This window comes from Pongo abelii, chromosome 8, assembly GCF_028885655.2.
Source record: "Pongo abelii isolate AG06213 chromosome 8, NHGRI_mPonAbe1-v2.0_pri, whole genome shotgun sequence".
Classification (NCBI taxonomy): Eukaryota; Metazoa; Chordata; class Mammalia; order Primates; family Hominidae; genus Pongo; species Pongo abelii.
Window position 1 is genome coordinate 96158358 of NC_071993.2, and position 15916 is coordinate 96174273.

General features: G+C 42.0%; 2 protein-coding genes across 4 annotated transcripts in view; one reads left to right on the forward strand and one right to left on the reverse strand.

The window, feature by feature from the left end:
- The window catches only part of LIPA (lipase A, lysosomal acid type), a 200977-nt gene that overhangs the window by 160778 nt on the left and 24283 nt on the right, over positions 1 to 15916 (reverse strand). The gene's annotated exons all lie outside the window — the stretch shown is intronic.
- IFIT1B (interferon induced protein with tetratricopeptide repeats 1B) lies at positions 3166 to 10641 on the forward strand. Its single transcript, XM_002820959.5, has 2 exons — positions 3166 to 3543; positions 8755 to 10641. Exons 1-2 carry the CDS (start codon positions 3539 to 3541, stop codon positions 10172 to 10174), a joined length of 1425 nt encoding a protein of 474 aa, XP_002821005.3. The 5' UTR covers positions 3166 to 3538; the 3' UTR covers positions 10175 to 10641.

Below are 15916 nucleotides of genomic sequence, written 5' to 3' on the forward strand. Positions count from 1 at the left end.
TCCAACGTCATACTACTCTCAGTGTCAGCAGCTCTCTTAATGTTCATTTCAGTATTTGCTTATGTTTCTATCCCTTTTAGAGTTGAGTCAGGGCTAGTGCCTTACAGAAGATATTTGTATCTGAAAACACAATTGGCCTCCTAGAAGCTTCCCATCTGATACAGAACTGGAGAGAGAGACCTGAGAGGAAATGAGTCCCATTCCAAAATCTCTTCTCCCCCTACACAGGTCCATCCTCACTAGGGAGGGGCTGAATGCCTGCTGCCCAAGAGGTACTGCTGGGCTCTATGTGTAGATATGGCCAGGGCTCCCTGACCCGAGCCTGAGATGGGAATATCTAGATTGCCCTGGCTTGAAGCTCAGAACAGGACACCGCTATCTCAGCCGCTGCACAGTCAGATATGACATGAGACACCTCTCTCTCAGTGCCCACTGGGAAAAATTGTAGTCGGGGAAGGGCTCCAGCTAATGGTCAGCACAGACTGCACAGATAAGGGGACTTGTCCCACACTGTGAAAGCAACACTCACAGTTACTGAATGCTGTTAAATGAGACATGCTTTCCATGCAATATCCCACTTCATCTCAACATAACCCCATGACGAAAGTCCTAGTGCTATTCTGATTCCATGGGTAAGTAAACGTGGCTTAGAAATGTGAACCAACTATCCCAAGATCACACGTCCAGTAAGCAGCAAAGTCCATTAATGACCCCAGGCGGTCTGATTCCAGGTGGCCTTCACTACTGAGCAATATCATCTTGTGTGCACAAAGACAAGTAAAGGTAAAGGGTTTTAATATTTCTCATTATGCCCAAGCTGCAGAGCAAGAAAGGAAACCTCAGAAGAAAACATCCCATTGGCCCCAAATATGGAATAATGGTTGTTCTATGATGGGGCGCTATTGTCTTGTACTCAGAGCACATGGACCCAAAATAAACAAGATGGCAAATATCTGTGAGGAACCCCCTCCATCAGGTGATTCTGTCACCTGACAGGTGTAGAAGGTTTTTTCTAAAGGCCTAGGTTTGCTCAACCCCAGATGAAACAATGTTTGACTAACAATCATTCTTCCCTTTCAGCAAACTTGGTCTTCCACAGCAGGGCTACGTGGGCCTAGTTTCCTTTCCCTCATTCCCCTGAATGGTTCTAACCTCCATTTCTGTGCTGTCATTATGCTTAGAGAATTTTTCTGCCTACTTTTATTATTAGAGTATACTCAAGGAATAAAATGGGGATTCTCATTACTTAAGTAATGTTGAGATTTGGTGGGTTTATGTAAGAATACATGGATCTAAATGATATCTTGTGCTTGTAAGATGTGAAGACGGGCCAGGTGCAGTGGCTTACACCTGTAATCCCAGCACTTTGGGAGGCCAACACAGGTGCATCACCTGAGGTCAGGAGTTCAAAACCAGGATGGCCAACATGGTGAAACCCCGTCTCTACTAAAAATACAAAAAATTAGCTGGGTATGGTAGTGCACACCTGTAGTGCCAGCTACTCAGGAGGCTGAGGCACGAGAATCACTTGAACCTGGGAGGCGGAGGTTGCAGTGAGCAGAGATAGTGCCACTGTACTCCAGCCTGGGCAATACAGCGAGACTCTATCTTAAAAAAAAAAGAAAAAGAAGTCAAGAGGTCCAGCACATTCTTCTAGGAACTTGTCTCATGCGAATGGGGAGATGTGGTCTATCTCAAGTTGCCTAAATCCTTCCTTGAATAGACGTGGAGATGGGTTTTTAATTCACACAGAGAGACAGATTATATACTGTACTCTTTCTTAAGCGTATTCTTTTCCTAAGATATCTGCTCTCATTTCAACTGTGAATGCATAAAATCTTATTTGACGCTCCTTTTCTGGGTAGTCCTTCTTGTCTATGTAATTTTTGGCTTTAGAAAGGTCAGGAGCAGTAACTGGAGCAGTAACTCAGAAGCTCCCTGAAAAGAAAGAGAAGAGCTGCCCCAGACATCTGAGAGCATCATGAACACCTGTGACCATGATAGGTCAAGACAAAATACAAGGCCACTCTGTAATCGGGTCTGAGTGCAGACAAAAATATGAATATTTTCCAACTGGATTCAAAAATAATCAAGCAGCCCCTTAAACTGGCCAATAGGAGTGACTGCTGCTTCCTTTCAAATTACATCTGTCGCCTTGGTCTAGTCTTCTCTTTTTCCAGACACAATTTAAGACACCCAATTATAGAATCATTTCTGCTTCCTGACAGCCTCCCATCCCATGCCCATGACCACACCTTACCACATGGGAGCCTGGGAAATATAGTCTAGTTACAGGCCCAGGACAAAGAAGAAACAGCACAGCCAGGCTACAGTTTCATTTGGTAATTAAGAGAAGACTGTAATGAAGTTAATAACCCTACCTTGAAATGCTCACTCAAAAGGAAATCGCTCTCAGTCTTCGCCCTTTTGCTTATCTTGGTGCACTACCCCTACAAAATCAAGATCCAGAAACTTACAGGATGACATTGTAACAATTCACAAGAGGAATTCAGAATAGCAGCTTTCCAAATTTTCCTTTTTCCCTGCTAATTGTGTGGGCAATTACATCAGCCTTGGTATCATATACATTTTTCATTAAACATGTGAACATTGTTTGATTGACTCTCTTATGGTTGTTGCTTTGTAACAGATAATCTTCAAAATAGTAGAAACAGAAGAAACATAAGGACAACTCAGAAGAACTATGTGAATTTGGATTTAGATTTTTAACCCCCATGACCCCATCACATTCCCTGACTACATTGCATATGTTTCTCTACTGACCAGCTCAAACATTGTTGTTTGAACCACCGATGGTGAACAGTAAAGATCATCAAAACAGTTGAGTAGGCTTCACTATAGCCAGGGTTGGCAGTAATGCAAATGCTGCTGGAGGATGTAACCAGTATGGGACCCTTCTTACAGACCAATATCTCAAAATTGAGGAGTTGTTTTGCCTAACACAGCCCCACAGAAGAAGACCTAATCATCTGCAACCTCATTCTTCCGCAAATTGACAATGACTTTCTACAGTATTCTTTTAGGCACAAACCACTGACCCTGGTCTAAGGAGCTTCCATTGTAGACGTCCCTGCAACCACCTGGCTGGATACATGTGATAGTACCAAGTTTGACAACAGAGTCTGACATGATTCACAAAAATATACGTTCCTGTCTGCCACTGGTTTTTCCACAACACTGAATGTCATCATAAAGTTCAGTTATCCTCTATCTCCTACACCACATTGACCCCAGCAAGGGAATTTGCGTATCAAAACTGCTTCTCACACACCCATCCCCTTAGCTGCCAAAACTCAGCATGTATTTGTAATCAAAGCAGAGACAGCCCTATTTCTCTGTATCATTTTCACCCTGCCAATTCACTGGGCATCGAGGGTGTAAAAAACTGCCTGGATATACCTCCCATATATAAGCACCGTGCTTATCTGAGAAGCCCTGGAACTCTGTGGACAAACATTGAAGGAGCCTCCAAGCCTGAACCAAAGCACTACAGAGCACCTGCTATCTTCATAGCACCATGAGGTAAAGGCTTTCTCTGCTTCACTGACCTTATTTCTGCACACTTTGAATTCTAAAACTTTCCTTAAGGGCCAATTTTTTGACAGGCCTTCTCCTAAGGGAGCTGTCCCACTGGTGGTTCTGACCCTGATAGGCACCCTCAACATGATAACTGAGAAGAGTTTAGTAAGGGGGCTATTTAAGACGATATGGGCAAAGTTTAGGGAAATCAACAGGAAATAGTGCTTGTTGGTTGCAGGGCAGCGGGAAGAGGCGTGTTGGTTTACAACAGTGGTAACATGATAACCCTGGGCCTACAGGAGCAAGAAGAGAGCCAGACCCAAGGAGACTCTAAGCTATAGCTGTAGGGGAGGGGCTTCTCAAGAGGCCTTTGGTGAAAAAAAATCACTGACAACCTCAAGCAGAGCACAGTGGGAGCTTAGGAATTAATTCCACAACCTTCACCTCCTCCTGCAATTTAATATCTGGCTGGTGCTCCCCAGTGGGCCAACTCCAGAAGAAGGTAAAAAATAAAAGAGTTTTGGAGTTAATAAAGTCCATAGAATCAGCTTCCAAGCACAGAGCATGGTGAAGAATGTAGGAAAGTGGATCCAGAGGGGCAAGATGAGAATATATGTAGAGGCAAGTTTCCTAACTCCTGTTACAGAGCTCGCATAGTAAGCGTAGCTGGCTTAATAAAAGCAGCAATGCTCTTAAGGAAATAAACGAGAAAGCAATCTTATTTCCAAAGATGTCATTTCTGTAGCACTTTCTAATAGAGGGACAATTACCCAGGCAACACTTAAAGACTGTTCACCAGAGAACAGAGGCCTGAGCCTAGAGAGGAGACTGGCATGGGGACCAGTCAGGGCAAGAGCATTGAGATCCTTTTAATATACAAAACACTCTTTTAGGCATCCAGGTGAGAAGAAGCAGCTATTTTTCTTTTTATTTGATAGTTTGGTTAAATTCAGGTGGGAAAAAGAAGCTACTTTCAGAGATGGCCGTTTTTCTGTTGTTTGTTTGTTTTTGATAACAAGTCAAATTTTGTGATTACTGTGAAACTATGAAATTGTGATTACTATGAAATTTGCTTTTCACTGAATTAACTGTTCTCAGAGTGTGGTCCCCTGACTAGCAACATCAGCATCACCTGGGAAGGTAGCAGAAATGCAAATTATCAGGCCCTACCCTAAACCTGCTGACTCAGAAACTCTAGGGTGGGGCCCATCAATCTGTGTGTTATAAGTTTTCCAGGTGATCATGTTGCCTGCTAAAATTTGAAAAACCACTATACTAGATGTTAGAAAATAAGAAATTTTGTAGGCATTGTGATATGTTTGTTCCACAAAATATATATTTCTTTTTTTCCTGGTGTAGTTAGAACCGGTGACCTGCGGAAAAGGCTTTCACTCAAAAGTATTCTGACCTGCTAGAGTTCTCCCATCTGATGTTGCAGTCAGTGGGAGAGGAAGAACTTACAGAAAAATGGGCTGCTCTTTTGAGATCCCTCTCTAGCAAACATGTAGACCTGTCTTGAGAAGAAATTATAAGTGAAGGATTGCAAAAAAATTCACCACAAGAGTACCCAAGTCTCTCTTTTTAATATAATGGGCTCCTGGTCATAAGATGTTAGTTGTGGCTGAGCATGGTGGCTCACGCCTGTAATCCCAGCACTTTGGGAGGTCGAGGTGGGCGGATCACGAGGTCAGGAGATCAAGACCATCCTGACTAACAAGGTGAAATCCCACCTCTACTAAAAAATACAAAAAATTAGCCGGGTGTAGTGGCGGGTGCCTGTAGTCCCAGCTACTCAGGAGGCTGAGGCAGGAGAATGGCGTGAACCTGGGAGGCGGAGCTTGAAGTGAGCCAAGATTGCACCACTGCACTCCAGCCTGGGCAACAGAGTGAGATTCCATCTCAAAACAAACAAACAAACAAAAAAAAGGTGTTAGTTGTGTCTGCATCTGTGGAGCTGACAGAAAGCAAGCCTTTCATTCCCTGCTGCCTTGGTAGCTAGTCTATGTGAGAGGTTTTGGAATGGCCTGTGTGTATGTTTCTAGAAGCCACTGACCTGAGGTGGCCTAAGGGGAATCTGGACTATCCCAGACTGAATAATGCCCACATCAAAATACTCCTGATCCCACTGGTTCAGGGACAGAGGAGCAGATTGAGCTCCTCCTTCTATTCATGTTTATTGATCAAGACAGCTGAAGTGGAGCTTAAGTGGACAAGATCCAGGGAAATGCCTGACAAAATATGGTGACGAGTCCCCGTCTGCCACAGGCATACAGGGATTAGGTCACTACGTACATGCACAAACTCGTCTTTTTTTTTTTTTTTTTTTTTTTTTCCAGACAGGGCCTCCCTCTGTCACCCAGTCTGGAGTGCAGTGGCATGATCACAGCTCACTGCAGCCTCCACCTCCCTGGGCTCAGGTGATCCTCCCACCTCAGCCCAAGTCACTGGGACTACTGGTGCGCATCGCCAGGCCTGGCTAATTTTTGTATTTTTTGAGAGACACGGTTTCGCTATGTTGCCCATGCTGGTCGTAAACTCCTGGGCTCAAGCAATTCACCTGCCTTGGACTCTCAAAGTGTTGGGATTACAGGCATTAGCCACCACGCTGGGGCCTAATTTGATGATAATATGTATACTACTAATAACGGCACTTTCTGTATGCTCACCAGGTAAAAGGAGGACTTTAAGCTCTCAGCATTTCCATTTTAGAGAGTGAGGACACCTCTAGGGTGATATTCTACTCCGTAGTCTTCCCAGGGCCCAAGTCAAGAAGATACATGTTGATGAACAACCACCTATAAGAAAAAGCAATAATTCTCTTCTGGAACTTGGCAGGGCAGCCTTGTAAGATTGTGTAAGTTGTGCACTTGAAATTCTACAATTTCAGTGAAAGCCAAAATCTAATATACTTTTTTCCACCTATCAATGCATGGCCATGATTAGATCACTCAGAGGAAGACTGATCTCTTTCTACTGCTCACAAATGTGCTGGGTGGGCCAGCAGCTGAGATGCTGAGATTGGGCACATATTTAGAAAGCTTGGAATGGCGTATCTTCAAATATTCCAGCAGCTCTAGAGTAATGGAAGTCTGTGTGGATTATTTTCCCTGGGTAGTTGTCTGTTCTCATCATAGCACAAGCTACACTGGGCATGAGTGGAGGATTTGGGTCAAAAACTCTTCCTGATTCCATCCTCTTTAGGTGTGGTGACTATTTTCAGTGAGCATTCTTAAGCACAATATTGATTTTACTTACTCCTGACCCCACCTCACCCAGCATATGTCCCACACACACGCCCACACACAGGTTTCATTGGGTAATCTTCCTGGGCCACAGCTGGAAGGAAGATTTCTGGGACTCCTCATCTCAGCAGTCAACTATACAGTCCTATCCTAAAGCAAGAACAGACAGTGCCAGGACTCTCACATTCCACAGACTCAAGGATGGAGAAGATGGTTTGGGATTGTGGGCAGGAATGCACTCAAGGAGGGTCTAAGCATAGTAGGGAGTTTTTTAGATGGAGACTCTGAGGGAAAAGTGAGGGCTGTATTGGGCTGCCAGCTGTGCTCGAAGCAGCAGTCATAAGCCTGAGTATCCTCTGCCCAACTTTGTGGTGCTATTCATTATCTTGTGAATCCTTTCCTTTCTTCCTTTCTTTCCTTTCCTTTCCTTTATTTTCTTTATTATTAATTTTTTGGAGACAGAGTCTGGCTCTGTTGCCCAGCCTGGAGTGCAGTGGCATGATCTCGGCTCACTGCAACCTCCACTTTCCAGATTCAAGTGATTCTTGTGCCTCAGCCTCCAGAGTAGCTGGGACGACACTGGCTAATTTTTTGTATTTTTAGTAGAGATGGGGTTTCACCATGTTGCCCAGGCTAGTTTTGAACTTCTGAGCTCAGGCAATCTGCCTACCTTGGCCTCCCAAAATGCTAGGATTACAGGTGTGAGCCACCACACCTGGCCGTGAACTTTTTCTTTCCCTTTATTTTCAAAAAAGAATGTTTCATCATCCGTTTTTTGTGATTAGATTATGGTTATATTACATTATATTATGGTTATATTGAGTCGGGATTTATATAAAAATTGTTTTTGCTATACATTGCCATATAGAGAGTAAAAGAAAATTTCATAATGGTCCTCTCTGGGATCATTCCTTGGGCCTAATGGATAGGAAACATGTCAAGTATAGACTGTAAGGTAATTAGTTGAGAACACAGAGGTAAATATACTTACATAGGATGTGAGGACCACTTTTTCAACTATTAAGGACAAATTTCTTTTTCATCCTTCATGTTCTTATAGGGAGACTAGGACTTCAGTTCCACTTCAGAGGAGAGTAAACTATTGGGGAAAAACACCCTTCTGGTCCCACTGACTTCATATTATTCTCTCTTCCTCATGGGTGGCTGAGAGATTACTATAATTGTTGAGATTTTGATAGCCTGTCCTCCGCTAGGCTTTAGGGTTACTTGATGTCAGGAACACTGACTTACAAAAGTGGGACTTGCCACTTCTTCAAAGAGACACATCTGACCTATGTAATGTTCATTCGTGCCTCTCCTTCTGTCCCCATCAGTAACGCTGCCCTTGTGAGGCGGTTCCACCCATTTGGAACCCCTCCATTTAGGACTGGTTGAGTAAGTTCACACAGGCAAAGAAGACAGGAAACCCTACCACATTCTCCAACCTGGCTTGAGCATTCATGAAGTCCAGCATTTGAAACCGTATTTGGCCCTCATGTTTTACTCAGAACACTTCATGGGAGGAGAGAAAACCAAAATGTGTTTACATGTTAAGAACATGAAAAAGATGAGTAAGGAACCCACCTTTCTGTGAACCTTCTATCCACATTTCTTCTGACAGCATTAGTCATGCACTGCAAAGTCGGGAGGAAGCAGAAAGAAGACAGGTTTTGCAGTGTTGAGGGTGGTGCTGAGATTATTTTGATGTTAGCAGAATTAACCTCTTTTGAATTGACTTTTAGACTTCATGTAACCTATCTGTTGGTACTACGAGATGATTAGCATTTCCCCATGGTTTTTATGTCAACCTGTTCTCTGTCCTAATGACATGACTGTAGAACCCAGAGAGGCACCAGATAATGGAGTCAGGGATATTAGGATAGAGAATATTTGACTATTTGAAGTGCTGCCTTCATTTTCAGTGGACAGAATACTTTAACAAAATGTAATTAATTGCTGCCTATTTTTACAGTGAAGAATCTGATGGAAAGCTTATTGAAGATAGCCTGATTCAGCTAAGATGTCACTTTACATGGAAGTTGTTAATTGAAGCCCCTGAAATTCCTGATTTAGAAAACAGGATCTGGGAAGAGATTCAGTTCCTGGACACCAAATATAACGTGGGAATACACAACCTACTAGCCTATGTGAAACACCTGAAAGGCCAGAATGAGGAAGCCCTGGTGAGCTTGAAAAAGGGTGAAGACTTAATCCAGAAAGAACATGCCAACCAAGCAGATATGAGAAGTCTGGTGACCTGGGGCAACTTTGCCTGGGTGTATTACCACATGGGCAGATTGGCAGAAGCCCAGACTTACCTGGACAAAGTGGAGAACACTTGCAAGAAGTTTGCAAATCCTTCCCGCTATAGAATGGAGTGTCCAGAGATGGACTGTGAGGAAGGATGGGCCTTGGTGAAGTGTGGAGGAAAGAATTATGAACGGGCCAAGACCTGCTTTGAAAAGGCTCTGGAAAGGAACCCTGAAAACCCTGAATTCAATACTGGGTACGCAATCACTGTCTATCGCCTGGATAGCTTTAACACAGCATCAGGGAGGAATGAGGCATTTTCTCTGCACGTCCTAAAACGAGCTGTCAGGCTAAATCCAGATGATGTATATATTAGGGTTCTCCTTGCCCTGAAGCTTCAGAATGAAGGACAGGAAGCTGAAGTAGAAAAGTACATTGAAGAAGCTCTGACCAGTATATCTTCACAGACCTATGTCTTTCGATATGCAGCCAAGTTTTATCGAAGAAAAGGGTCTGTGGATAAAGCTCTTGAGCTCTTAAAAATGGCTTTGGAGACAACACCCACTTCTGCCTTCCTGCATCACCAAATGGGGCTTTGCTACAGGGCACAAATGATCCAAATCAAGGAAGCTACAAACTGGCAGCCTAGAGGGCAAGATAGGGAAACTGTGAACAGATTGGTTCAATTGGCTATATGCAAATTTGAAAAGACTATAATGTTAAAGCCAACATTTGAGATGGCCTATGTTGACCTGGCTGAAATGTATGCAGAAATAGGCCACCACAGAAAGGCTGAGGAACATTTTCAGAAAGTCTTACGCATGAAGATCTTTGAAGATCAGCTAAAGCAAGAGATTCATTTCCGCTACGGCTGTTTCCAAGAACATCTTGGGAAATCTGAAGATATAGCAATTACCCATTATTTAAAAGGTTTGAAAATAGAAAAAATGTCCCATTCCAGGGAAAAACTTCTTAATGCTTTAGAGAAATTGGCTAAAAGATGTGTTCACCAGAATGTACGGGTTGTGGAAAGTGTCAGCCTCCTTGGACTTATCCACAAATTGAAAGGAGAAGTAAGTGACGCTTTGCTGTGCTATGAGAGGGCTCTGAGGCTGGCTGCTGACCTGAACCCTATGTTTTAACATAGAGGTCACCATTACCCATTTAATGGTCTTATAACTAAATAGAACAACTATGAAATTGAATAATGCAAACTTAAAGCTGTTGGAACTTTACCTTATTTTGAGCCTTGAGAGGAATGTGGCTGTGTGGAGTGAGTTATGTAGCGTGCAACTGCAACTTCTGCTTTTTCCTATAAATGATCAGGAAAGGCCTTGTGGCACCAGACATAAGACCCCCTGAAAGTATCATCCCTCCTGATGGAATGGTAAAGCAATCTTTCTTGGAATGTAGCAAGTAGTAACCGATCAAATTGCTATAATGTGTGTACTGACCTTATATGGAAAATGCTGCAACCCTGTTTACTGCCTATGTAAGTGAAACCTTAACTTCCCCACTTTGGAATGCTGACTCCAATCATTAGGTGTCTGTGTTTCCTGAGTGGTTACCCTCAAGCTTTCTGCTCAAATAAACTCTATACTTTATCATAGTTTCTGAATTCCATTATTTGAGATTGAGACAACAGTCTTTCCCAATTGCTGCCTTCAAAAATGTATAACCTGATGAAATACAAAATACTTTGGTATCACACATACTCTATTGCCTGGCCACCCCCCTCATTTTTTCCTCTTCAATCCATGTGTCTGCGGCAGGAGCATCTGTTCTTCCACAACACATCCCTGCATTCATTGACCAAGGCTTATTAATGCCGTTTTAGGCACCTACATCTGCTGGAACAATAAGAATCATTTTCCTTAAAATTTTGCCTTTGGAATGAGCAGTTTTCATCCTCAGTCTCCCAAACAAAGGAGACCTAAACAGGGAAGGTTTCTATTCCATGTGGCCAGGGTCACTGACCTGCAACAAAACCTAAGAGTAAAATAAATGAGCAAAGACAAGAATCAGAAAGGAGGGAATTTCAGGAGTTCTACAGCATTCTAGCTGGAGTTCTATTTCCCAAGGCCCTACTGTAGCCAGGACCTGCTGGTCAGTGAGCCAAGCCTATAACCTTATAATAAATTCAAATTTTTGTTTACATGTGCCCAGCTGCTGGCAATCACAAGGGATCTATGTGACCCAAACACACTGCTGGACATTTATTCACACCTGAGATCACACCTAAAATCACACATCTAAGATTACACCTAAGAGCTTTGCTAAGATCACAGATTCTTGGAGTGTATTTTATTGGTGATATTCAAAAACATGTATTTTGTGTTTGATTTCAAATAGAAAAATGTAGAACCAACTTACACAGCATTAGAAGGCCTGAAGCAGAGGAAGTGATGGAATAGAAACCTGACCAAGAATTTTTATAATTTTTATTTATTTATTAGAGGCAGGGTCTTGTGATGTTGCTCAGGCTGGAGTTCAGTGGCTATTTACAAGCACAGTCATAGCACGCTGTAGCCTTAAACTCCTGGCCTCAAGAAATCTTCCCTCCTCAGCCACCTGAGTAGCCAAAACCATAAGTGCATGCCACCATATACCACTTCCTACCAAGAATTTAAAAAAAAACTAGGGAGGCATTTACTACTACAGGCCATGGAATTTTAAGATTGACTTATGTTACTTGGATCCTTGAGAGCGGGTATTGACCAATGATGGAGATTTGGGAGTGTGGGGAGGCAGGGGAGTGGAGTCATTTAGATGACACCTGGAAAGCACAGGAGTAACACCTTTTTCAACTTTGTTGATACTAAACAAAGAACACACTTATTCAATTTAACCAGAGGAAACTACTATTGACTTTTCCCTGTAAACAAGGTGTGATACAGGCTCACCTGGCCTCTGAATTCCTTACTTGTAACTGCCACAGAGCTTCTTGTAGGGGAGATTTGCCTCCACTCATGGAATTAATCTAAATGAGACATCTGAGGACATATCTCTACTAATTAGAAAACAAAGAGACAATGTTCTTCTAATTGGACAACTCTAAGCTTTTGGTTTGGCTCAGTTCTGTAATTGTTAGTAAACTGACAGCTATTTGCTCCTTAACTACTGGTTACTCTTGGCAAAGAGAAGTAACAAGAGATTTACAGTCCTCTTGGCTGAATTCATCACAAATGAAATAAAATTACTCAGCTAGTTAGTAAGTTGTCAGGAAATTAGGTTTTATTGAATCAAATTCACTCATTAATTAATATTGAAACCTTCCCACCACTCCAGGTACTGGAACCAAAACCTTTTGCAACTGCATCTACTTAATAGAGTTTATGAGTCTGTGGGTATATGAGTGTGTGTGTGTGTGTGTGTGAGAGAGAGAGAGAGAGTGTGTGTGTGTTTGTGTGTGTGTGTGTATGTGTTTGGATGAGCACCAAGTAAGTCTTAAAACTATTTTAGGCTGGGCGCCTTGGCTCACGCCTGTAATCCCAGCACTTTGGGAGGCCGAGGTGGGCGGATCACCAGGTCAGGAGATCGAGACCATCCTGGCTAACATAGTGAAACCCCGCCTCTACTAAAAATACAAAAAATTAGCCGGGCATGGTGGCGGGCACCTGTAGTCTCAGCTACTAGGGAGGCTGAGGCAGGACAATGGCGTGAACCCAGGAGGTGGAGCTTGCACTGAGCCAAGATCGTGCCACTATACTCCAGTCTGGGCGACAGAGCAAGACTCCATCTCAAAAAAAAAAAAAAAAAATCTATTTTATCAACATCAATTCACCATACCCTGGGAACGTAAGAGGGAATCAATAAACAATTATGGATTCGTTGGCTGAATATCATCTAAAGTGCTGCTTTTATCAGTGGCTTCTACATGCAATATGGGCCAGCGAAGAAGAGAGAAAAAATTGGAGGGTACATAAAACTTATATCTACCTGCTTGTATTAAAATGAAAACAGTGGATGGATAAATGAAATTTTGTAATGGTTACCAATAAGAAAGAGAGGAAAAAGGAAAGGGACAGCAATAGGAGCCAGACTTCTTTGTATTTGTTTTTGCAACCATGTCAATATTTTGCCTAATTATAAAACCAAATTTATATTTAGAAAAGCAATCCACGTATGTATGCTAAATGTTTTATCAATTAATTGTACTGAAGGCCCTTTTATGCAAAAGAAAATATAAAATAAATGGATGGGTGGATAGAGAAATGAGTGGATGAATAGATTTGTAATAAGGTAAATATAGTAAAATGTTAACTGTAGAATCTAGTTATACAAGTGTTCATTGTAAAATACTCGCAACTTTTCTCTCTGCTTGACCATGTATAATAATAAAATGTTTGGATAAAAAGGGCAAATAGCAGTATCTAAAAAGTACAGCAAACTGAGACAAATGATCCAAAATATGTAGGGAATGGTGGATAAAATCACATAGGAAGGAAGGATTCCAAGTGATTTTTAAATGCGCTGTAATTTGACTCCACATTTTTAATAGAATATAGCTTATAGACAAAACTAACACGGAAAAAAATTCTTTTTTTTTTTTTTTTTTTTCGAGACAGCGTCTTGCTCTGTCGCCCAGGCTAGAGTGCAGTGGCATGATCACAGCTCACTGCAATCTCCGCCTCCTGGGTTCAAGTGATTCTCCTGCCTCTGCCTCCGGAGTAGCTGGGATTACAGGTGGGTGCCACCACACCCAGCTAATTTTTGTATTTTTAGTAGAGACAGGGTTTCGCCATGTTGGCCAGCCTGGTCTCGAACCCCTGACCTCAGGTAATCCGCCCATCTTGGCCTCCCACAGTGCTGGGATTACAGGTGTGAGTCACCGCACCTGGCCGAAAAAAATTCTTAAACTCTACTTAGCACCATTCTGGAGGTGTTTTGTTAATTTTGTTATTCAGAGACGGTTGTTGGTGTATTATATAATAGATCACATGAATAATTAAGTTAGTATCACTTAGAAAAGGAATGTTTAGTTTGGGAGGAAAAATACGTATGTAAGATTTTTTATGTTAAGTAAAAACATCCAGTGTACCTGAGTTTGTAAGATTCATGTCATATTTTATCTTCAAAATATATACACAGTATCCATGTCATTTTCCTGGTTTTAATATTGTACTACAGTTATATAAGATGTCACTATTTGGGGAATTTGGATGAAAAGTACACAGGATCTTTTCTGAAATTTCTTGTGTCTATAGTTGTTTCAAAATATGCCTGAAATGTTAAAAAAAAAAAATGAGCTGATAAAAATTCTAGTAGTACTTGAATAGGTTGCAGTAAACCAAACTGTGGGTCAAGGCGGGCTGAGTGGTATCATGGGCTGAGAGGTCTCTTGAAGTTTCATGAGAAGATATGTAAGTCATCAAATCATTTACAACGAAGAATTTCTGGAGTCCAGGTCCTCTCTCCATGGATGCGACTGGAAGTAGTTTAGGAAAAATCTCAGAAGCCAAGAAAATAGTTTTCATACAGTGGTCAGAACACTGAGAATTACATTCCTCAGAAAATAGGCCATAGCTAAAAATATCTTTGTGATTGAATACATTCGAAAGAGTATATAACATGTAATTAGCAGAGATATTCCAATTGTTAAATGTTAAATTATAAATTAAAAAGAGAAATATCTAGAAACCTGACTTTTATAATTAAATGAAAAATCTGAGGAAAATCAAAGATGCAGGAAAATGGAAATGGATTGATTGCTTCAGTTAAGCCTTTGGTTTTTATGATTCTAGCATGAAAGCATCTTGTGTGTCTTTCATGTCACTACAATGCCTTCATTTAACTTGATTACCAAAAAACAAGTACAGTAGCAACTTCTGCAGTACAAACTGATGGAAAGGACTGCTGAGGAGACAGAGAAGCCCAAGGAAGTAGTACCACCTAGGGGCTGAATTTGTTTCTAACAAGAAATCAGCTTTTCATTAGGTAACCAGGTCACTAGATCCTATTCTACCTGGCCATTAGCAAGCTGATAAGAGATTTTAGACTACAAGAGATGACCTTGGAAAAGATAGGGGAAACTTCTATGGAGCCCATTCCTTAATAAGTTGTGATTGGATATTTGAGATCCTTCAGCAGAAATGGCTTAGCATTTGTCTATATTATAATTTTAAAAAAATACACTCAGAATAACATTCTTTTTCCATATCATCCTGTGAATGAAGAGGAGACTGAGGAATTCATTACCCATTGTGTAGGTGAGGAAACAAGGCATTGAGTACTAAAATACTGAATCTGGGCCTCACAGAACAGGAAGTGGGTCCAGGGATTGAGTCCCATATCTCTCAGTCAGAGAATTTCAGACATACAATAGACATTAGGGATAATTGAGGCCCTGGTTCCCAGTGCAGGGCACAGGTCTACATCAAAATCACCTGAAGATTTCTTTCTTTCTTTTTTTTTTGAGATGGAGTTTCGCTCTTGTTGCCCAGACTGGAGTGCAATGAAATGGCACAATCTTGGCTCACCACAACCTCCACCTCCCGGGTTCGAGCGATTCTCCTGCCTCAGCCTCCCGAGTAGCTGGGATTACAGGCATGTGCCACCACACCCGGCTAATTATGTATTTTTAGTAGAGATGGGGTTTCTCCATGTTAGTCAGGCTGGTCTCGAACTCCCAACCTCAGGTGATCCGCCCGTCTTGGCCTCCCAAAATGCTGGGATTACAGGCGTGAGCCACTGTGCCCAGGCTGAAGGTTTCTTTTTAATACTGAGCCAGGGGCCTGTACCTAAGGATATGTTCAATTGTTCTGGAATGGGCGTAGTTAGCATTATTTTTGAGATTTACCTGGCTGATTCTAATGTGCAGTGAGGGTTGAGATCTGCCAACCTATTCCAAATGACTTATCAGCTGAGGAAATTGAGATTCATAG